At 35.1% G+C, this 26,038-nt stretch overlaps 1 protein-coding gene across 4 annotated transcripts in view; it reads left to right on the top strand.

The window, feature by feature from the left end:
• The first annotated feature begins 352 nt into the window (after positions 1-352).
• otp (orthopedia homeobox) overlaps positions 353-26,038 on the top strand; it is a 32,158-nt gene continuing 6,472 nt past the window's right edge. The window contains exons 1-5 of one of the 4 annotated variants that reach the window (XM_089080056.1): positions 353-728; positions 5,875-6,153; positions 7,406-7,587; positions 22,901-23,075; positions 24,542-24,706. In XM_089080056.1, coding sequence (XP_088936182.1) covers positions 683-728; positions 5,875-6,153; positions 7,406-7,587; positions 22,901-23,075; positions 24,542-24,706 — 847 coding nt within the window. In that variant the 5' untranslated portion in view covers positions 353-682. The remainder of the gene's footprint in view (positions 729-5,874; positions 6,154-7,405; positions 7,588-22,900; positions 23,076-24,541; positions 24,707-26,038) is intronic. The other 3 variants (XM_011642575.3, XM_089080058.1, XM_011642574.2) reach the window with 3 other exon arrangements.

Genomic DNA, 26,038 nt, shown 5'->3' with positions numbered 1-26,038 from the left:
TTTCAAACTTTGGATAAAAGAAGCAATATAAATGTAGTAGCCTTGAAAGGACTGAATATTAAGATTTGCAATTTATTTTGAATTATTATAATCATTATTTTAATATATCGATAAAAAGTAAAATACATATTCTCAATTTTTGGGACAATTGATTTGATAGACAATTATAATTTTGCTTTTTCTCAAAAAATAACTAAATAAATAAAATTTTATTTGGCAAAGGCAAGGTTTCGAAGAAAGGCACTGTCGCAGCTAGCTACCTTCCTGGATCCTGGTGTTGGATCTGAAGGATAGGAGCGATTTAATATCACGCCCACCAGCGGAGAACGTGAGGTAGTAGGGACTCCTGCCGGCCGGTAGCAGAAGCGAGAGATCGGTGGTGCACACTTTGACGGGAACGAGACACCGATATTCCCGCCAAATCAGCGTGAGTGGGGGTGTTCGGATATGGCAGTCGGCCAGTTTGCTGTTTGCCTTCCTGAGGCGCGGGCCGGTCCTCAGATTCGCCTGTACTCATCCAAATACTCATCCAGGAAGACCCCGTGCGCCGCGCCGCTAGTCACACAGTTTTTTTTTTTCTCGTCCGTGGTTCCTCGAGATTTGAGGGTGAGGTGCTCGCGGTGTCGCGCGGATTTCCGCTTCCGCGTGCTGTATCGGAGCTACGCTCCCGGGGTTGAGCGGCATGCTCAACAATATCACCGCCGGCGGTTCCGTACACGGTATCTCCGGTAAGTACCGTACACACTGAATCAGAAATCCCATCCGGTTAGTGTGCGTCGAAGAATTGTGTGTTCGCAATTAGCGATTTTGACAGTACAAATAATATTACCAATGCCCATCCGCCGAACATCGATTAAAGTAATTTGCTGTGCATTAGAGGCCAAATCTGAATTTCTTTAGAAATGTATCGAAGCTGGCCGAAATTCGCGGTATCGCTTCTCTTTTGTCTCATCTTTCAATCGGTGTTTTCTGGCTTAAATCCTCTCCGAATAATCCGAACATGTATATCTTGGATCGGCCTTAAATTTAATATGTCAGTAGTGATTATGAGGACCACGCGGCATTCGATGAGTGAAGGATCGTTGTCTCACCAGTTAAGTATAGGAGATGTATTTTATTCGTAAGCATCAAATGTATTACGAGCAGACTTCTTCGGAAGCTAACGATACGTCTTACCGACGGTATTATGCGTCGCTTCCGATTTATACCAGTGTTTTATATATATTGAGAAAAACAAATTTTTAACCAATGTGAACATTGTGGAGTGTTGGGCAATCCGATTAGATCAGTTACAAACTTTCAAGATAAGTGTCAGTCGCAAGATCCATCAATCTTAATAGCGGCAGCTGGTTTCATACTTATGTTGACAGCGGTATCAACAAACATTTTTCGGGTTATAATAAAAGTTATATGTGAGACTAATTGATATTATTAATTAATAATACTAAAATTCATTCGTAACACTTATTTTTTTATGACATATATTATTAGCGCATTTTATCTTTGAATCGACGTTGTGAAAAATAGAAAAATAAAATTAAACATTCTTTTTGTGAATCTTGCTTTCATAGATGAAGTAAAATATAAAAGAAAGAGAACAGTGGCAGTAAGATAATGATATAATAATAGCGTACTTTCAATTTTAGATTCAAACGTGTTGTAGATTTCAAGTACCATTGTAGCATCAGGTGTCCCATAAGAAATGTGTTTCTTCATAACTTTTATAGTGAGCTAGTTTATTTTAAGTTTAAGTGTGTCAGTTTCTTGTCCACGTATTATCATGTTGGTTTGTTACAATTAAAAATTACAGTGATAATAACATTGTTAATTAATCAGACATTATTACGAGTACTGCGAGTTATTTTCAATTTAATTATTAGTGTATGAATAAAGAATATTTAAGATAAAATAAAATCTATCAGAAAGGAATATTGCGCTAAATAATCTCTATTTAAATAGATGTAATTTTATCATATATTAGTTATATATAATTCTAAAATCTTTTACATAGATTACATTATAATTTCATTAAAGTTAATTTCGTGCCTCACGATAAATTTTATTAAAAGTCTCCGCATATTATTAAGATAATTGCGTCGAATAAAATATAAAAAGTGCCGGTTAAATGTCGATCTCGATAGCGAGTCAAAAATAAGATAAGAAATACTTTCTATATAAAGTATAGAAAATTAATAAAACAAATAAATCAACCGTTGAATAATTGTTATTAAAATTTGACAATTAAATTTTACATTATTGAATATAATGCTTTTTTGCTTATTCATAATTTTTTACTTATTCACTTTATATATCTATTTTAATGAACTGATTTTTTAATCATATCAGCTGCATGATTTTACGTGTTTACAAAAAGAATAAAATCCGAATTAATTGGGATTCTTTTCAATCAATTTGTCTTTCATCGTCCGTCGGCTGACGTCGGTTTGTGTTTTGCCTGACTAATCCACTATGAATAATCCTACCAAAACTGTGGATTGCAATTAATACCATGTAATTTACTATGAAATATTTATTGAACTGGAGTAGATATTTATAAAATCAATATGCGTAGTATTTCTTATGTTTTTTAAATTTATTTTTTTTTTATATAAAACATTTCTATTTTTGATCAATATTTATATGAAAGATTATAATTTAAATGATATATTATAAATATTAAAGAATAATTTCTATTTGTGTATTAACAAAATTATTTGACTTTTATCTTGTATATGTAATTTTTGATAGTACAATGTTTTTTATAATAAGACAACAAATTTTTCGTTAAATTATGTTTATGACATTTTTTTAAACATTTAGAAACATTTTTCTTTCGAAGTAAGTTTATTTTCTAGAATTGGAAAAATCATAAGAAAACAAAATTAGAATAGAAAATCGCACAAAAGAATAGAGATGTGCCGGTAACACGTGACGTTGCATGTCTTCGATCTTCTCCATCTCAAGAAAGCTGCTTCTCGAGTTTGATGATCTTAATTACCTCAACACTGATTACATTACGCGAGAAGTTGAGGAACGGTTTAGAGAGTTAGAATGTTGCAGGTGGTGAGAACTGAGTAAAGCGCTACATGTTAACCAGATTAAAAGAAAGTTATAGCTCCATTTTTTTCACGTTAAGCGTTAAACGTTGATTTTTTTTTTTCGTTACACTTGGTCTGTCGTCATACGATTTGTATATTTGTTTTTCGTTCAATTTTCGGAATAATATTATTGTAATTATTAAATAAATGAAACATCAATGTTTACCGGTGACAAAGTCTTTTTTAACTATTAATTTTCATTAAAATTTTTATTTTATTTAAACGTTTACGCGCAATTGTCGCAATTGTATTAACGTCCGAAGTGATTATACCTGAGTTTACGTGAACGCGGAAAATCACGCCGATCGGACGCGACGTCGCGCTTGCCTTTCATAAATTACACTTATCTATCTTTCGTCAAATAAGATCCAACTTATGCTTACTAACGGCCGACCGATTCGTGACTGCATCGATACGCATCTTCAATTATCTTCCTTCAATTTATCAAATATGAGATTTGACCCTCGGAAACGCGCCAACGCGCTTCTCGCCATACTTAAAGTGTGTCCGTTAAAATTTTTTATGATATACGTTAATTGCATTTGGTGCATCGGCCATCCATTGAGACAAGGCGGGCACAGCTCGCGAACGTGACACGCGAATAAATACGTCTGTCACGACATTTCCGGATAGTAATGTGATTTATGACTTTATTATTCAGACGTTTCAAGCGTGGGCGGCTGTCAATCACGAAGTTTTCAAATGTCGATAAACGCACGCGCGAACGTTATAAAAATCCTCTTTTTTTCTACAGCCGCTTCACGCATCCTGAATTACCGTGATACTCCACGAGCGAGAAAAATACACGTGTAGAACGAATGCCTAGCCGCGTCGCACGCGATCCTTTAGCGATTAGCATTTTAATTTGATTATGATCTTCGATAATCCGGCCAATTAAAGCGGGATTAAATAATCATCCCCAATCTTTAACCAGAAAGAAAATATGTCGAAGTAATGCAAGTGTAATTACGCAAAGTAAACATTAGTGTATGGCGACTGCATCGCTATGACTCTGTGCGCACAAATGCGAATTTTTTTTGCTACTTAGATATTCGTTTTCTAGAAGAAGCGCACGCCGACTTTGATACTTTGATAGCATGCACTCGTATACAGAAACACGATACGTAATACACGCGGATTTGTTAGCGTAAAAATATAAACATAATTGTAACGAGTTTTAAAATTTGACACACAATATTTCTTGTAATTCTCTTATTATATATTTAAGACGTTTCGTTGTAATTGTTTTATCGTACAAGCTAAATAGACAACAAACGATTGTAATCGATACAGATGAATGGATGAATTGACCGTCGCCGATAGATTCACTAGTGAACATAGAAATTGTTCAAAAAATTGAGAAAATTATAGAAAAACAGAATATTTTTCGAGAAAGAAATCTGTACAATCTGATTTGATTAATTCGCGGACGTCGACATGAACAAATATGCAGGAAATTTTTTTAATAGATTGATTCTTCATTAATTTTTGATATTCAATTTCTTTTATTATTCTGATTACGACACCATATTCTTTGTCAAAAGTAAATAAATTTTTTTTTATATTACAAGGTTTAATGTATTACGTAATTCGCACGTGGCATTGTGATTATATGTAATGTTTGTATGACAACAGAGTTTATCATTATTATATACGAAAAATCACTATGAAAAGAACGAAAGGATGAAAAGAATTTATGTGAGAATCCAAATTCTCACCAAATAAAGAGGGCCATAAATATCGGGACTACCGGGATCAAGTCTAAATAAAATCGTTTACGTCTTATAAAATTAAAACACAAATAAGGAAACCTGTCGTAAAGTTCATTCATATGGAGGTATTCATTCAGTCAAGTTTTACTACACAGTGGTCTGATAACTTAATATCGGTATTTTTCTCTTGATATTTCTTCTATAACTTTATACTTATGAAATAACTAATAGAATATTCTATATATTCTGCATTTATTAAAAATGCGCATTTAAATAAATTTATTAAATAATCAATTTTGATAAAAAACAGAAGAGAATATTTAAGGAAAATTTTTTTATGAAAAAAATGCCCTACTCATAATATTTAAAAGCCTTAATATCTAAACTGAAAAATAATAATCTGTGAAAAACAAGATTATTTCAGAACGTATTTCCACAACCAGGAGGGTTTGTATAAAACGCCTAATTTTATACAAAATTCAAATCACGCTTACGTAAATGTCCCAATTTAAAACAACTATTTCGTAGGGTTATTCCATCGTTTCAAAAATTTTTCCCACTTCTCGCGCGGTCCCACCGCACTTATTCCATCGCCTTATTGTTCTGCGGATGGAAATTTTTAACAAGCGCTCTTCTCCTCCTTGGTGACGCAGAAGATGCTTTTACGTCGCGGTCATACCTGACTAAACTAGTTTACCTCATTACGTAAGCATCTTTGACAATGCACAACGACGACGCGCGATACTCGCGATCTGACACGCGGTCTGTGTGGGCATACTGATCTGAGATGGACACCCTCCACGATACAACGATACGTTCACGTATGCGCATTAACGTATGCACGGTGCGCACTTGCACGTATCCACAGGCACAAGGTGTACACGTAAACGCGCGCGTACGCGCGCGTATGCGTGTACTCGCTCGGACGAGTGCGTGGAGTGCTCGGGACGTGTGTTTGCGCACCTAGAAGTCCAGAGTACGGTGACGATTCTCGCACCTCCTCGCTAAGTGGTCCGTACACCCTTCGGCCAGCTTCTGCTCCTATACAAATTTAAACTACGTAGAGCGGGCGCGTGGGGCGGGCGAGCGCGAGGCATGTGCGGAGCACGAGGAAGCCTGGCGAAACGAAAAAAGACGGGAGAAAACTGAAGCGGCGCGTCTTCTTTTTTTCTCTGCCCCTTATTCACCTCGCGGCTACGCGCATATAGGAGCGAAAGATGCGCAAGATCTGAAGCGGTACGAGAAGGAGCACAGCGTCCTGGGAGTGAATCTGGGCTCCGGTCTGTCCGCGGGTGGTGGCCTCACGCTTCATCAGGAATTGATCATGACGATGCCCGGCACAGGTATGTAAGCTCATCTAGCTATCGCATTCATCGCGAAGCATTCAATTTCGTCAGTCGAGAATTATTCAGGAGAAGAGATGTACTCGCACCGCGCGAATTTAACTCCCCATTTGCCAATTTTAGCGATATATTTACTTAAATATATTGTTGCCAAAAAGAATAAAAAGAAAATTACCATTGAGAAACTCGATCAGCTTATTTTATATCTTTTTCTATTTACGATAGTTTTAAGATAGTATTGCGTAATGATGACTGATGGAATAAATAAAAAATTTTATTTGTTCATTAAATAAAGTGGATGATGATGGTAAATGGAAAGGTGAATCGCATCGATTTCCGACGAATGCTACGTGAACATATGAGACATATTCTCAGAATGGATTGCGCGATGTTTTCGTCATGAGTTAGAAGGCAAAACCATTTTGTTGAGTCTATAGTGCGATAGCATATTCTTACATTATTTAGGAGAAGAATTTTAATACATATTTAAATGTATGAAAAAGATATAACGCGAATATTACGCGAATTGTCAATTTATATTTTATAATTTGTGTGTTGAGCAAAAAGCTCTTGTATCATAATTTTAATTTAAATTAAATCGAACCATATTAATAATTCTTGTTTAAATCAAAGTACAATCAAACGAACATAAATAAAACATATTAATGATAAAAATTAAATCTTTAAGACATCGATTTTTGAAGTTATTGCTCTGAATTTTATGTTATAATGGCCACATCAATATTACGCAAATAAAACTTAGAAGTAAAGATATCACATGCACATTAAATGTGCAACGAATCGTTCAATTTAGCTATTGACTGACGTACAACATATGTTATGTGTATTACAGAAATTGATATCAATATTATAAAAATATCTTTTTTTTATTAATAATTATATATGTTAATAAAATTAATAATTGTTTGCTTGCAATAAATATCTCGATATCAATTAGAATCTATTAAATATAAGAATTTAGTCCAATTTTGTGAGTGCTCTAATTAATTTTCCAACATTATTCCATGGAAATAATTTTTCGAAGAAAATGTTGGTTAATTTTAACACAATAATAAATAACTGAATCGTATATTTTATTTCCTATTTCTTAAAATAAAGAAAAGACTTGGTTTATAATTATCTTTCCGATTAGCGATTCGCTTTAGAATTAAAAATAATCAATATCGAAAAGAATTATTTAACTATCACCATTTAACGTTTATGTTATTTATCTATTATTCCGTACTTTTAGGTAGCGCAGCTGCGATCGGGCAAGGCGATGACAAACCTGCGAAGCAAAAACGACATCGGACGCGCTTTACACCGGCCCAACTCAACGAGCTGGAAAGGTGTTTCGGCAAAACTCACTACCCGGACATTTTCCTAAGGGAGGAAATAGCACTAAGGATCGGCCTCACGGAAAGTCGCGTTCAGGTAGGTGTGGTCTAAATGTATATACTATCGCTGACACGAAATGGTTAATTTCAACGTGCGCTGAAGAATCCCTCGCGTGACTTCGTATTCATCCATGCCAGAATTACACGCAAGCTTCAATGTTACGCACGTTGAAATAGTTGTAACTCGGCACTGTATGTAAATCTTTACTTAAATCGACCATTGTGGATAGAAAATATCCAATTTTTATATGATGCGGGATTAGAAAACTTAATTATAAAGAGTTTTCCCAAATAATCAGATTTTACTTTTTGTAGCATACGCGCTTTTTGCAATAAACGATTTATTTGCATAAGTATTTTAATTATGGTGATATATTATTATTTTAAATATTATTATAAGCCAATTTTTGACACAAAGAATAAGTAAAATAATAATACGCCGGGTCACGACATAGGATTGTAAAAATGTATATTTTTATGAAAGTTTATAAATATAAAAAAATGTTTTCGAAAGGGTGTGAAAGTTTAATGACGCAAATGTAGAATACTTGATATTAGGGTGTTACAAGGTAGTATAAATTGTCGTATGGTGACCTCGTGGTTATCCTCAGAAATGTATACCCAGACAGTACCGGAACTCCGGCGGAATCAATTGTGCCGGCCTACCGTGGCTTTTTGGATTAAAGTGAAACTTGGAACAGTAGCTAAACCCTCGCCCTGCAGGGTTCCGAATTTTGGTGGGTTCCACTTGATTGTGGCGAAGCGACCGCGAAACTTTGCGGAAGCTCGCAGGTCCTGTCTTAGGCATCAGGAATTCCGAAACAAAGATCCAGAAATCTCAGCCATAGTTCCCACAGAAGCTGCTCCTTGTCTTTCAAAGTTTTTTCGATGTAAAGATATATAGTCTATTGAAATTAATTATTAATTCGGATAATTATAGCTCAGATTTTTACTGAAGAAAAAGAGTCTTATTTAAAAAAAAAAAGTCTAATATTTGGAGGAGTGGTTTAAGGGAGAATTAATTATATCATATTAATAAGGAAAGATGTAAGAAATTAAAAATAGCACACATTAAATTAAAATAGCAAATATTAAAAATAGATATATCAACAATAAATGTCAGATCAAATTAAAAAAGACAAGGTAAATCGAAGCATCTTCCGCATTATAATTTAATGAGCGTAATGTGTTTTTGACAGTAAGAATACATTCATGATTTCCGCAGTTTGTCTAAATACAGAACTGACGGAAATCTGTGAGAGGCTTGATTTCTTCTTTCCTACTCATCTAAGAGTTTATTGACCTTTTTCACTTGATTGCTAGGTGATTATTTGCACATTATTAACATGTATTTCATAAAAAAAATTAAGAGAGAAATTAATTCAATTTAGTGGTAAAAAATACAAAATGCAATGATAACATATAAGCATATATAACTGCATACAATGAATATACTTTAAAAGTAATAAAGATTATTTTAGAAAATATTATAAATTCGAATTTAAGATTTTGATTTATTATGATCCTTGCAATTAATATCGATATTATATGTATATGTATATATATATATATATATATATATATATATATATATATATATATATATATATATGAGCTTGATTAAAGAAACGGAAGAAGATTACTTTGTACTATATCAAAACTAATTTTAAAACCAGGATAATTTTCTTGAATATTAGTTTAATTAAAAATATAAAGTTATAAATTATTTTTTTAATTTCTTGACAATATTTTTATATGCAGATTAATTCAAAAGCAAATAAGCCAGTTAAAAGTTTGTTACTTCGATCAAATCTGACTATCGCGAGAGGGTGATCGTAGCCTCCCCGCGGACTATCAGCTAACCGAACTTTTTTTTTAAGTCTCCGGGGCACGTCTAGAAAAACGGAGTTAATAGAAATTCATGAAAATTTTATTCGCAACTTGGAGGCGTCAGTCAAGCCGGGCGTTGTGCCGCATATCAAGCAGCTACGTTTCCATCCCTTTCGTGCGCGTATATAAATTCGCACATGCGAGTCGTCAGATATGACACCTATACTTCGATATTTGTTTGTTATATAATAAAATATCTATTTGCACACAGACCAGTTGTCTGGACAGATATCGGCGGATATTAAGAATATTTCATCACCAAGATAACTTCAGTCGCGCGCATAATAAAAAAAAAAGTTTTTAGAAATATTTGAGATTTAATTTTATCGCTTATCATTTATTTCTTCGCACACGCTAGCCTCATTTCAAAATTATCTTTTCGATGTCGCGTATAAATACTTAATCGATAGTATGTACCTTTGTAAAGTACCGCGCTATCGCAACATCTGCCTTGACTCTTGATTTTCATCACGTCGGAATATCGCGCGACACATTGACCTCGGCGCACGCTTCCCGGTTGTTTAACGAATTAGTGGTTTCAAAGTCACCTGAGGGACTCGGTGACTTCTTCGTCTCGGACTACGTAGTGCGTGTTCGTTTCGACGGGAAATGTCAAGCGAGGGAAAATAAAGCGGAAAAAAAAGGAAGAAAAGGGGGGAAAAAAAGGAGGAAAAGGGAACAGGGAGAGAAAACGAACTGGGATTCGTGGGTCTGTCGGGCGGCAGGCTGCCTAATTGAAAGAGGTTTTCTGTGGGCGAGGGTAGACATCAGCGTGAACGAAGCGTTTCCAAGGAAACCCGGCGGCGGGCACTCGTGTGGAGAGGGCCTTCGGCACCAATGGGGCTGCGAGGGAAAGGCGCCGGCGCTCAGCATCGCTATACTATCGAGCGTCGCTATCAAAGGTTTCTTGACTTGCCATGGCGGATCCATCGCGTATTTTAAGGACGGTCGAGTAATCCCTTTTTATTTTCCTTTCCCTTCAATTACATCCGCTACCGGCCGGTTACACGCCGATCATCTGCGGTAATGAACTTGAATGGAAAGGACGTCGATGCGCCTCGTGTGCGAACGTACCACCCCCCCCCCCCTCCCCCATTTTTCGTTCGGGAATACCAAAAGGATGCGGATGCGATTCTCATTTATTATCCGTCTAATGACGTTTGGAGATATAAAAAAAGCAGATATATGCACGTGCGTTAAATTACGATTATCGTTTGAGAATTATAAAATTTTAATTGACCATTCTTCAAGATGCAAGACGTCGATTAACACCGATTCGTCTCGTAACGAGTGTCTCGCATGTTTTTTTTTTTTTTGCAAGAAATTGAATTAACAATTAAGGGAATAATTCAGTTTGATTTTAGATTTTACGTTACATCGTATGCGGCATAAGTTATGACACTTCGCATCATTGATACAGTAAGCGTAATAGCTCTGTTGTATAATCGTTGCATTAATGGGTAGAAAATTGCTCGTTACAAATGCGTTACACATAATAGCGTGGCAACGCATTTCCTGCCTGTCTCTCTGATAACTGCGATAGTTGTACGATAGTTAGATAAGCAAAAATTGTTTCATCGACTAGATACTTATTCAATCATCAACTTTACAAACGTTTAACTCTTTTCACAAATTTTATCGAATTATCTTCCGAGTCTATGTGTATTCACCGTATATTATCTGATAGATAGAAATATCTGTTACATTTTAAAATATAAAAATGCAAATGTTAGATGGATCGGCATTTGCTTTATAATTATGTATGAAAAAGTTAAAGCATAATTCTCAGTGTTACGTGTATTCGGCACATGGATGCGTTGAGATTAATTTCCAAGCGAAAAGAAAACTATTTGTAGTTATAACTCTTGTTGCACTCAAAATTCAATCAATAGACATATTTCGAATCGTGTGCGATCGGCACGCACACTGCCGGCCAGGATGAACAGTCACATGGAGAGATTAATCAGTCACCATTTTTCCGATCGAGCACAATGCGGCGGAACAATGGGAAGCATCCCTGATTAGCAACAAAATACTTGGAATAGCGTAATGAAATATTACGGTTCATCGATTTGTAATTTATTATCGCTCGAAGAGAGGCGTAATTGCTGCTCCATCTCTAATTCCCGTTAATGAACAACTATTAAATTGCACAGTAACGCATCGTGAGAACTGCTGTACAAACAACAATTACTTCGAAGTGGCATTATGCAGCTATTTGAAATTATGTGTAACATTTAATTAACGTCTTAATGCGATTATTGTTGCGTTGCGAACTCGTTAGCGCGATGATACGTATTGCCTAAGATAGGTATCGGATATACGTAGTTTCCCATATGGCATTGCGACACATTTGACGTATGTATATAGAATATACCGAATTACGGTGCGCGTTTGCCCGAAATAAAATAATTAAGAGCCGCCGACTTTATCGTTGAAAAATGCACGGGTTTTTGGTGAGTGTTCGCTTCCGCTTAATTAGCCGTAATGGATATAATGAATTTTACATTAGACCGAGTTTTATCATTTTCGAATAAAAAAAAAAAGGTAACTCACGTACTCTCGTGCATCCGCGTTACCCGGTTGCGGAGGGTGTCGCTAAGCGCGACTAACCCCCATCGCATCGAAATAGTCGTGAGGCTGTTGCGTGCAACGATTATTTTTCACAAGTGCGAAAAATCACGTGTTAAAATGCCATTTTAACACGTCTTAAATCGAATAATTTTTATTCGGTAACGAGAGTGATCAAGCCTGAGGATAATCCTGCGCGACATATAACTAAAAGAAAATTACTTATGATATTTTTTTTTAATAAAATTATTCCGCAAGATTTCACGATAGCCTGTAGTTTGCAATTTAACTTCTATGATGGATTTTCGGCGTAAACGGAGAAGGACAGAGAAGCACGGGACGACACGTGGAAATTGCGCAAACAAGTAGCGTATTCGGGTTTCATAGATCTCTTCATTTTCGCAATAATATTTAGAAAATTACTCCTCAATGGAGGCGCCGCTCGATAGTTATGCATTATTTTGCGCGGTGGCAGCGCGAAATGCGACGCTACAGGTCCGCTCGCGGCCGGCGGGAATTCGCGATTGACACACGAGGTCAACGGCTTTTTTTCATATGATGTGCACCGCTTTTAGAACGCGCGCGCGCGGGGCGTTATTCCTTACCGTCAATCATATCCCGAATATTAATTCGCCGCGCTCGATGCTTCAAATAAAGTTCAATCATACGAGATCGCAGTGAGGGTTTGAGACAAAAGCTTTTTTCAGCCGGACGTTTATTACTAAGCCGACAGTTTATTTCGGGCGGCGTATCGGCACTTTACGGTTTTAATTACGCGTATTTTAATCCGCCCAGGAGACATTTTCTGTTTCGAGAGAGTGCTGCCGGGTAGAACGAGCTTTATTAGACTGCACACGGTCGATTTAAATTTAATCATAATGAAGAGGCGATTAAAATTGCAATCGTCCACGGAATAGAACCCATAGCGCCGGGCAGTTAACGTCTGCTAACAGGCATTTAACTTAACTGCCTCAGGTAACTGCTCGTTTCTAGGCTGAAGGGTCCTTTCGATTGCCGGATACTGCCGGAAATTTTATGGGGCACGACCTTTCGTCGATGAGCGCAAACTTTCGTGGTCACAAAAAGGACAACTGTTTTCGCGCGCAATCATTTGGATTATCGTCGCCCCCTGTATCGCGCTGCCGATTCGACAATCTTCTTTCGATCGTTCGACCTCCGAAATCGGCGTAAAATTAATGGCGAGAATGGTCAGTTGTCTCCCGAAATATTTTTTCAATAATGTCATTTTTATATTTATAAAAATAAAAATTACACTTATATATCACATACATTTTTATGACATTTGTCGAATTATCAGTGTAATTAAAAAGTAAATAAAATCGTAAATAAAATAATATCAGACATAAGAGCGGGGTGAGTTTTTTTACACAATAAATTATACTCGATTAAAATTACAAGACCAATCATGGAAAATGATGAATCACGTGAGAGTTTCAATCTCTTGGAGGAATCAATGGCTAAGCGCGTGACTTTTCTCGTCTCGATATATCGCGAGTTCTAGAAGTCACATATGCCACGAGAGAGATGGTAGTTCGTCCATGATAGCGGGTGCCGGAGTATTGCTTTCAAAGTATCCCTCGGGAACCGGATGAATGGCGATGTCATTCGGCCGTCCTTTGGGATAAGCAAGTGACTGCAGCGAGGATAAATGTAGTTCGTTATTGTCTTGCCCCGAGAAATGGGAAATGGTTTCGTCGTTGCTCGCAGCGACATGGCGAAGAACTTATCGCGGCTTTTTCCAACTTAAGAGAGACGTTTCTATATTCGTAAGTTTTACGCTCGGGATAGGTATTAATCTCTCGCATTACTATTATATGATTGCGATAAATCATGAAATAAATTTATAATTACGTAGCTAACTTTCTCTATATTTTATTCAAGCGTATAATTCAGAAGGAGAGATTTCAATGAACGAAATACCTTAGCGGTTGACAGCTGAACTGTTTTTTTGAAAATGTTAATTATTTGTCAGGAGGGACTGTCCTTTTTGCTGTGCCGTACCGCGTATGTCACTATCGATGAACTTTAATGAACGAGAAATTACGTGCCAGAAAATATCCGATTCAAGCAATATCGTTTCGCGAGGAGTCGATAATTTCGCCGGTCGACTGGTGGGCAAAGGAAGCGCGAGTCCGAGGACGTTTATTGCAAAATCAATACCCTTAACGCGGAGTTACGGTATCGCGCGTGTGGTATCGAAAGTCGAATATGATCGAGATGCGATATTGAGTTGTAAAATTTCCGCGCGATAAACTATCACCGGTCATTTGTGAATAGGTATTCACATTCGGCGTATGGCCGGACATGTGTACGCGGCAATCGAGTGTTTTATGACGATGCATCAAACATCCGTGCGTCAAGTTACTATGCGGCGAATCACTCTCAAGCAACGTGCATCACGTGCGTTAGATCATTGTCACATTGTCGTGCAGCGTAGGTATTTTTTTCTTTTAGCATCCTCTTAATCTTTCCGCAGCAAAATAACATACATGCTGAAGATCCTTATAACGATTAATAAAGAAATTTGTATGACATACGTGTATACATAAATGTGTCATTAAATTATTATCATAATTTACGTTTAACTTTTAATTTGACATCTGATAAAATGAAGTAAAATCATTGGCGATCAAGCTAGAATAAAAATATTGTAAAAAAAAAAAATTGTTTGCATTATTCGATACCCATTTTTGTTATGAAATTTGTAGCTGTATTTTCAAAGGATTTCAAATAAAGGCAGAAATAAAATGTAAAAATTTCGTTTTAGACTCACTCTTTGTTAGCGTCGTCAAATTTAAAACAATTTATGTGCGCAAATGACGTTCGTAAAATTCGTATCGATAAACCGATTCGTTCTTCCTTGCGTAAAATGGAACTTTGGAACGAGCGATGGAAAAAGCGTAAAACGCGTGCGCGAATCTCGCTTCGCCACTGCCGCTTCTGCGTCGCGCTGCGAAGATCCAGCACCTCTGCTATGCAGTGGTCTATGCATTTTAAGGGAGGGGTGATTTTTAATGCCGTATAAATATGCATAGGCCGCGATATTAGCTCTTACGTGTCGCCGCCCGAAAAATATCACGTGTAGGGTACGGAGCGAACGCGTTACACGCATACGGATGCACGCGTGTGTAACAAGGCCGGGGAGAAAAGCATCCCCGTGTAGACGCGCGAGGTAACAGGGCTGCGGAAGGGCATTAGGGTTCTCGATGGATAAATTGTGTCGCCGCGATGACCCGAGGGAGCATCATCTAACGCCCATTTTGTTATGACGTCTGCAGTACTGAATAATTTCTGAAGCGGTGGAAACCCGTAGGTTCGCTCGTTTAATTAAAGGTCTGAGAGTTAGATATAAATTTAAGCTTAAGCTATAAAAATAAGTCTCATATGAAATTAAAAAATCGATTAAAATCAGAAAAGGATTAAACGTATACTGCATTTTCGTAAATGTACGATGTCATATAGACTTTTGTGAGCGAATTTATCCTAACAAGTAAATCCAGTTCCACGAGCAATTCGAGCTAATTTGACGACAGGTATCGTAAGCCAGCGATATTGCGCCCGTGAAATAATAATAAAGTATAAATGGATCAAGTTTATGACCGAGGTGCATGTGAGAGCACCGAGTATGCATTTTATCGCTGTGTTTCGCGTCAAACCCTTTATGAGATTATGTGCTCTAGAGAAAACTGCCTGCGTTTTTCTTCTTATCATGATACATTTTTCGAATCTTCTTTAATTCTATTAAAGTTGTGTCATTTATGTTAATGAAACAACATTAACATTTTCTTAATAATAACATCTGCAAATATAGCGATGAAAATTTATACTTTTACAAATTTTGCATATCTTAAATTTTTCTAATAAAATAATTAATTCGCACGGAATATAAGTACAAGCAAGATATATGTGATAGTTATATCAGACATAGACGCATATACGTATTATATAGATCATGATTATATAGTACGTCATATGATGCATCAAAGCGACTGATTTTTAATTCTACGTGGCATTAGAAGTCAGGCGATTCACTAATGGCGTAGCGAAAATCTCTCTCCTGACGGCACAACGCAACATGAAACAGTGGGCGGTCTGGGTAATGCGTCTTGCCACCCTCAGACTGTCTCCCAGCCACCGTCATCAATCAGGGTCACATCCTGCAAACACAACTTATGTAGTATTTTTTTTCATTAAATTTATCATCACCTGATCTAGCGTGCGTTTTTCCATCGACTTACGAGTACATATCGTTTATAAAAAATATTTTGCAATCGTAAAAGTACATCAAATAATATAAAACGGAGTAACTTCAATTAAACTGCGCTGACATTTTTATTAATAATTCGGATATGAAATATTTATTATATAGAAAGTAATATATGTGGAATATATTTATTGTTAATATTATTATTCATAATCAAAAATAAGATACGTTTAAGTTAATTTTAATTTAGAGAAACTACATTTTAATATGTGCTAATTTTTATTATTAACTTCTGGTACAAAGTTTTGATACATTTCTTTGTCAAATTTGTTTTTTCTCTTCTGAAGAAAACAGTGGTGTTTATTGAAAAAAATTTGTATGAAATTGTAAATTATAATTTAATAGTCAGTTAATCGAATGTATAATATGTAGATTTATCAGATTACGAACTATGACTTCTTCTATTATTGCAGGATATTAATCTCATAAATCGACTATTTAAGACAGTGAATCAAGATTTCATCGCGGAAAGCTTCTCCCATCCCAAACGGAATCACGAAAGAGAAACGTTATCTCGTTTCGTGGCGATTCGAGGCGTTTTTCCGCGAAGTGAGTCGGACTATTCTTCAATGGCGTGCTGAAAGCTACTCCTATATATCTTAGGGCCTCGGGCAGATCCCGCCGCTTGCCTTGATGGCAAGCTCAATTTATATCAGCGCCTGCTGAAACCCCCTTTACGAGGTCTTGCCACCTCTTCCTCATCCCCTAAACCTCACCCTAACCTCAAACCACCCCTGCCTGGCCAATGCTCGCTTCTTGCCACCTTCGACCTCCCCTTTCAAGGCTCGAGGGCTCCTTTGGAGTTAAACTAAGCCATTCGCGATCGACATAAAGAAATAGAAAAGGTCGCTTTCTGAAAATCATGATCTTTACCGTCTTCTATAATCCTTTGTCATCGCGGAAATATTTCTGGAAAGCATTATAATTGATTTGATAAAATCTTAGCCAATGTAAAACATTTTATGATTTCACTATCTAACGAAATTGTTTATATACATATGCAATCATATAAAAATTTATAATTATAATTTTTAAAACATTAAAATAGAACTTTTATAATAATTAATTTAAGATATAAACTAAAATAAAGTTAAAACGTTTTACGATTACACCAATGAAAAAAATCATTAATGAAAAGGCGATAAATAATCATTCATTAGTAGATTGATAAAAGTTCGTAGTTTTATCTTTAAAATTTTGTGCAACTCTATTAAAAATAGATATATACGATTTGATAATGTATTATCGTTATTGAAATATCGATCGTACGTATTACCGTTATATTACACCGGTGAAAAATAATTTATTTAACGAACGGAATTACTTGAATCTGAAATTAATGAATAACAAATTATAAATGTAAATAATCTGTCATGTAAATTTTGCGTAAGTCTCTCGTATAAAAATATCGATGGATAAATTTATGGCAATTTTTATGATGGTGGGAAAAGCGTTGAGTGTGTACTAAATATAAATAAGCGTATCGCACATTTGTCGGATATGCATATTTCATGTATTGAAGTATTTGTACTAAAAATGTTTTATAATATTAAGAAAATAATATGTAAAAGATATTTTATTTAAAAATTTTATTGATATAATAGATTACAATAAATATAACAAATAATATTATTATTATTAAACAAAAACTAAAGTTTCCATAAAATAATTCGTTAATAATAATGATCTGTTTTTAAAGCACAGATCGAATGATTTTGCTAAAACATAAAAATTTAGTCAGACACAACTGAAAATAATTTTGTCGTATTATTAAAATAATTATGTAGAACATTCGAAATAAATGTTAAAATATCAAAATCTTTGCAGTATTATTATTACTCTTAAAAGTCTTACATAATCATTTTGATAGTCCAATAAAATTATTTTTAAATCTGTGTTTGATGAAATTTTAATAAAATTGTTCTTTTTACGTAGAAAAGTAAATAATTTTCTATTTAATCGATTTACTTTAGTTGATTTACTTTTTACTTTTTACTTTTAATTAAATCTGTTTTTATTACAATTATTATTTTTAACATTAAAAATTTATAAAGAAATGCGGATTTTATATGTCGTTAAAAAATATTTTGCTATCGTGTGTATGGTTTCTATGGCATCATCGGAATGTGTGCCTGGAATTTTATCAAAACTGTATTTCGCGATACAACTCGAAATGCGCTCACAATCTCGAGCAGCCAGATTACTAGGAGAGTTGATGTCGATTTTATGAAACCATACGTCCGTATCCACCCTCATCCTGATCCCAGATGCTTCCTGGGAACAGCTGCCACGGCGCACGCGCCCCCGCACCGACGAAGCAGTGATTGATCAATTTTTAAAAAGCAATGTTCCTAATTGACCCGCCGCGCCGCTTCGTTTCTCGCCAAAGCGCTTATATCTTACGAAAAGGCGTCAGTCAGGGCATCTTAGTCATCGAAAGGTGTGTTCAACTACGATTCATGCCAGTTGTTCCCTCTTTCGAACACCCCTCTCGGGCCCGCACAATGAAGCACCAATATCGGCTATCGTTCATCGACGGAACATCGTTCATTAGTACATTAACAAGAAATCTGTATGTATATACGTTGCCTGGATAAAATGTTCTGGTATCGACATGCTTGAAGCGCCATCGTAATCGAAACTTTAATAAATCCTTTTGTAAAATTTCTGGTATGCATTTCAGTCATGCCACAAAAACGGATTGCATGATATCTAAATAGTTTTCCATCGAACATGAAACCAGTATTTCTCTCTTCAGAGAGAAATTTTCAATCTTAAAAATAATGATTACAAGACGAAACAATTTTTTGTTAATCAAAAGTATTTATTTTTTTCTAAATTTGTTTACTAAAATATATAATTTTTTTAGTAAACAAACTATTTTCTACAATGAATATCGTTTGTTATTTGATTATTTATGTCAATTTAGCATGTTCTAAATAAAAATTTTACTAATAAATATTATAATATAAGAATATTATTATGTATGTATTAATAGAAAAACATTATTTAAAGCTAATCTTTCTTTATATCAAGCTTGTTTGTAATATAAGTTGATATGTTCAAATAATAATTATTTTTTTATTTTCCAAATAAATTTTTTTTTATTTTCCAAAATATTGACAAAGTTAATGACATTTATTGTCAAACATACAAATTAATATTTATGATTTATGTTTGATGCTGATATTATATTTTAAAATAATACATGATATAATTAACACTAAAAAAACTAGAAATAGACTGACTTGTATTACTATTAGTTAAATTTGAAACTTAATTAATGACATTACGAAATGAATTTAACATCATATCTCTATATTGTTTCAATCACATTAATTAAGAATTTCAGTAAAGTTTCTCTCGGATACAAACCTATCGATTCCAATCAATTGATTCCAAAAGGAAATTGTCACGTATTTTGGACGTTAGATTGATTGCAATTGTGAAGATTCTGTGTATTTTTGACTACTTCTCGTTAACGCATCAAGTATCATTTCTATTAGCTCTATTATTTAAAAGTATATAGAAGAAAACTATTTATATACATTTTGCATGTGTCTCTGTACATTTGATGAAATCTCTTCAATCCAGAATTATTGCAATATAATTAATATTAGACATATGTATAGTTTATTACATGTTAATCTATATATTTCTTGAACACAAGACAACTTTTTTTCCCTCTTCCTTATTCTTTCTTTCGATCGTTTTTTAATGTAAATTTTTGGATTCAGACGCAAATAAAGAACTTATCGATTGCTTGGTTTTTCGGTATCGGACATGCACGTCGAAAGCACTCGTTCGTGCGTTGTTATTTCGTAACAGAAGTCATTAGCATTCGCCTGCGTTAATTAACGGAAGTTCTGCCATACGTGTATAGGCTCGATGCACCTGTGCGCGGGGTAGGGGGTGTACGTGATAATGCGCGATTTGCGCGTAGGCAGTCTCTCTCTCGCGCTTTTTCCCTCTTCTCTACCGTATCGGCGTGTAACGGTGGATTATCCACGGGCTTTTAGTCGCGGTTTCATCGTAATTCTACCGTGAAATCGACACGCCAAGAGACGATTCGTTGACGGCGCGAAGACATGGGTCCAAAAAAAGGATAGCTAAAAGCATGCCTTTATTCATATATTACGGTTATCGGCTTTAAACAAATAATAGACAAAGTAATAAGTAAAAAAAAATAATGTTAAAAACAAGAAAATTCACATACTGTGATAAAAACTTTGTATAAAAAAAATATATAAAAAAATAACAAAAAAATGTACAAACGCGGAAGATATCTTTTTAACACTTTCTCATAAAATATATATCTCCGATATTCATTACCTAACAAAATGTTCTGTTTAATGCGAATTAATTAAAAAAAGAAATGTATCTATTTAATGCTAAGAAATGTTCTATTTAATAAAAACTTTAAATAAGATTCCAATTTTTTAGATGTTTTAAACGTAAATTGTAAATATATATTATTTGATACAAGTTGAAGAACATAATGGTAGACAAGACGTAATATTTTTAACTGTAATGTAAAAATGTTTTAAAATATAAATATGAATAAAATACTAGTGTTAATAATAATTAGCAGACATAAGTGTTTGAATTTGAATTTTAATTTACCTAAATGATAATATTGAAAGATTAAATATTAACGGCAGTAAAATTTAATAAAACAGCAATTTGAATACTTATCAACAGATGTTAGATTTATTATTTACAAACAATTCGACAAAAATTTCAAGTATCGTATTTAAATAAATCTTCATAAATCTATTATTAAATCATTGTATTCACGTTTGAAATAACAAATACAGTATCGACAAAGAGAAACATATATACATACAAGAGAAACATATATTTACATCTGAAATCAAATATATATATATATATATATATATATATATATATATATATATATATATATTGATATATTTGATATATTTGGATTTATAAGGATGCTTTTATAAGAATGCAGTGAATTTTATGGAGATAGAGGAGAGCAGTATTTGATTCTACGCCACTGACTGATATATAGACGCTGATTCGGTCCCAATGCACTTAACACCACCCAGCTCTAATGCCATTCTCTCGTCACAAGCGTCCATCCTTGAGAGTCAAGAGACCCGCCAGCTGTTACGAGCCTTCCGACAAATATCACGAGATGATAAACGTTAATTCAGCCAAAAATGACATCATTGTTCGTGTTCGATTAAAAAATTAAGGAAGATAAATTAGCATTTAAGAAAGGATTAAAATTAAAGACGAACAAAAATATTTATCTTGATTTACTTAAAATTACTGTAATAATTATATTTCATATAGTCACTATACGATGTCATAGAATTGAGTTCTCTCAGGTTGTTATCTTACACACACGTATACATACACAATCGCAATGGGATTAAAATTAAAAAATAATAATAGTTGCCTTATTGATAAAATGTCAATAGCCGTAAAATTATGTGACAAGTGCAAAATTAATAAATCAAAACTGCTAAGCTTTCACGCGACAGCGGGCGACGTATTTAAGACATCGATATCCGTTTCATAAATCGTATTATCCGATTTCAGAATCTTGTGCCAGATATTAAGAGATCTTCGAGCGCGTAAGAATGCAACGATTGCTTCGTTGCAATACCTGAGGTGTGTACTGGAGCGTGTAAATCCCATATATCCAATTAGATTCGTATAATCCTCGTATGTTAGCGTAGGGTGTTCCTACCCCTTGAACTGCCACCCCTCTCGGTCTTTGCCGAACTGCTCTTCTCCGTGTGTGTCCCGCCACCGTGCGTGTGGTCGTATGTACGGTGGCGCAAGCGCGCATCTCGTGCTCTAATACTAAAGTACTAATTTATGGGCACATATGAGATGGTTATAGTGCGGGCTACCGTGCCAGAAAAAGGACTGTAGTCTGCGGCGAAGGATAGAAGCAAGAGAGGGAGGAGAGAGAGAGAGAGAGAGAGAGAGAGAGAGAGAGAGAGAGAGAGAGAGAGAGAGAGAGAGAGAATGGTAGGGTAGTGGTAGTGAGTTGGAGCTAGTGGTGGTGGTGAGATAGGGCGAGGGTAGGTATATCGGAGAACACAGAGGCGGGCTTTGCATGCGATATCAATAAATCAAGTCCCCGGGACCCCGGCAGCTTAGGGGGCCACTACGTGGCCAGAATCAACAGCTCATAACGTCGGCTAATAGCTACCCGCGGTGGGGTCGAAGATATTGTCGTAACACCGAGGGACATCTTACCGTCGCAATGGTTGGATTTGGTTGCGTCCTATTAAGAAAAAAAAAAATGTTATCGCGGGGAGGAGAACGGGCAAAGAAATTGTCGGATATGTGATTTTCGATCACGTCAGGAAAACGTCAGGAGAAATATTAGATGAGAAGGATATGTGATCTTTCTTTCCTGTGGTTATTGATGATCGAAATCTATTAATCTTTAATTATTTATACTTCAATAAAATAAGAAAAAGCAGTGAAGATATACGAATATTTCCGTCATTTGTAAATGAACAAGAAGTATAAAATCTTTTTTCAGGACTTAAAAAATTTTTGTTTTCTTTTCATCGAACTGCTAATAATGATTTCCTGTTTGTGTGGTTTTTAGGTATGGTTTCAAAATCGACGAGCAAAATGGAAGAAGCGCAAGAAGACAACCAACGTATTCCGGTCCTCGGGATCGCTGTTACCGTCGCATGGCTTGCCTCCCTTCGGACCGATGACCTCCGACTTGTGCTCCGGAATGTTTCATACTCCTGCGGACAGATGGGGAATGGGGACAGGTCAGATATGAATAGCTTTTATTACTAACTGTAACCAAGAAACGCAAGTTAAAAAAAAAAAATAAAAGAAATTATCCACTTGCTTATGTTGGCCACGACAGGAAATACTCTTTCGATCGTTTGTATTATTACTCATAAGAATTCGATATTTGTCACGGTGCATGTATGTTTAAAAATGAGATTTATGCGAGAATTTCCTGAAATCCTTTAAAAAACTGTCTTCTCCGACAGTTATTTCCGTAGCAGCTATCAATTTCATATATCATATGTCACTGGATCATTGATAAAACATCGACGGTATTTCATAATGCATAACAATATCTACCGTAATGTCAATATGTACTTTGAGACTTCTATATTGGTTAAATATTTTATATATATTTACACAAAACTGTCTATCTTTTATAATATTATTCTTTTATAATTTTTATTTTGCTTCATTTTATAAATCTAAAAATTATATTGATGCATTTACATTTAACGTCGGATTTCTCTAGTGTGGAGAAAAAACTATAATATTTTAATCTGCTTATGCAGAGTATCTTTCTCATTCTTTATTAATTTCTTTATTAATTTTTTAATTGAACGTTTCAAATTGATTTGCTGTCTCATGCGATACTTGGATAATCTATTCCGCTAATATAGAGATCTAACAAAGAAAAAGAGAATGATGAAGTCAATGCCTTTGTAATAATTTCTTTCATTTTTGTAAACCAAATACTTTCGAGAGAATATATGAATATTAAAATACTGTATAAATAAATAATTTGTTAACATTCCGGATGTTAAGAAATTATTTTTTTTATATCAATCAATGAGATCAATAATTTAAAGTATCTCTTAAAATATGTTAACGACATGTCAGATAAAAAAATTATATTTCTCTTACATAAATTATAACATATATTATAAATTTAATCTAAATTTGTAATTTTTTAATTTACTTGCTTTACAATATTTTTTTTGTATTATGTATAATATGACTTACAAAATTAATGTTATTTAAAAAAGATGAAATACTGATTAAAATGCAAGTATAACGAGGAAATTCTCGATAACGTAAGCATTTTTTTTTGTCTGCTATTTAATCAAAGCGTATTATTCGCGTTTATGCAAATTGCACACAATTCGTCATGTCATTTAACGCGCGATATGATTAGCGTCTCATTCACGCGCTAACAGTAGAAGAAGCAACATGAGAAGGAAACACCAATTCTCGTAGACGAAGTCGCGACGATGCTTGCCTCCTAATTTAATTTCGCCCGTCCACTGGTTGAGACAGGTGAAATTACTTACTGCGTATTATCGGTCCCACGGTTGTTCACCGACGATTGTAATCCGACAATGACATCGATAACAAACCGATCTTTCCCATTTTCTTTGCGAGCCCCACTGTCACCGTAACACGTAATTACACTAATTGCCTCTTACATATACTTAACTGCGTATTTCGTTTTGCTCCGTAGGTCTTGGACAATTACAAAGCGGCATGACGATGAGTGGCTTCGGGCAACTCGGTCAACAAAGTGCGGGAAGTTTAGGTTCCAGCCTTAGCCTCGGCAACTCCGGACTCCCGATCAACAGTCCGTCGCAATCCGTCTATCATACCAACTACGGACTCAATTCCATCAGTAAGTTATCACTATGAACGTTAACAAGTGGATAACGAAACTGCAGTTCAGAGTTTGTTGTCATAGTAGGCGAGCATATATACAACATATACAACTGAAAATATAACTTATCTATTGTATTATAATTACGAAAGAATATACACTGCAATGTCAAAATTGAAACGGTGCGTCTTGTTAAATTTTATTACTGTCCTCGGTATTAATTCGCCCTGAGTATCTCATATATATATATATATATATATATGTTTACGATCTCCTTTCAAAAATGGGTTTCAGATTATCGCGCACAGAGAGATTTAAAAAGAGTTTTACGATCGTACTCTCTACTACTTCAGCGACGAAAGCGAATTGCGAATAATGTTTTACGCGCGAATGTTTTTCACCGTCGCTTATTCAAGTAGCGTGGATCGAGTGCCGAGTTAGCGACATGTGAATGTGAATAGACACACCCAGGAGAATCTTAATGTTCGCGTCAACCCGGCCGCTTATACGTGTGCCGATAATCGTTTTGCCAAACTTTTGGACCGTGGTCCTCTAAAAGACGACGTGCAAACAGCGTGAAAGTCTCTTTGACGAAGTCGTTAAACGTTACGGTGCATTAAGGTTCGAAGGGGTTATGCGCCTGCACGTAAGGAATTTGAGACAGAAACATAAACCCCCCCCTCCCCCCGGTCCTCCCGTCTGTTTACGCAGGCAAACTCCAAGCCCGATCTTGCACCTAGGTGCGAGATCTTTCGTTGTATGTTTACCATAACATCTCGATGCAACCTGTCTTGGTTGAGTTACGCTTTACTTCACCCGGGGACCTTGTATCCTCAAAGATATTGTACTTCGGGGGATAAATCGCGTGTGAAATTTCTTCTTTCACAAAGATTGCCATCCGCGCCTCAACGTCTACGCTAAGATTTTAGATATTAGTGTGAAAGCGAGATTCCATTCAGAAGATATTCTTTGTGAGGTAACATAATGTACCTTTTGATAACCTAGATTGAGAATATTAAATCTGAGCATTAAGAGTCCGAGACAGTAATTGTTATGATTACGTATAATTATGCGACATAATGTAATTAAACACGGAATAAGATCACGTTTATTGATACAGAGCGTTATTCGTTGCATATTGAAACTCGGAATGTCTACGTGGTAGTATTAAATCGCAAATTGTAACTTTGAATAATAATTTAACAATTTTTAGACAATTGGATTTCAGAGCGCTCATGAACACTAAGAAATAATGGATTTACGAGATGATAAGGAAACCAATAGAAAACAAAATTTCATTATCTCGCCTTACAGATTAATTTTTTTATTTTAAGCATATTTCTCAGCAAA

Source organism: Pogonomyrmex barbatus, unplaced genomic scaffold (genome assembly GCF_055798465.1).
Source record: "Pogonomyrmex barbatus isolate J1 unplaced genomic scaffold, ASM5579846v1 scaffold3, whole genome shotgun sequence".
NCBI lineage: Eukaryota > Metazoa > Arthropoda > Insecta > Hymenoptera > Formicidae > Pogonomyrmex > Pogonomyrmex barbatus.
The sequence above is the reverse complement of the archived record's forward strand: the minus strand, read 5'-3'. Positions and strand labels throughout refer to the sequence as shown.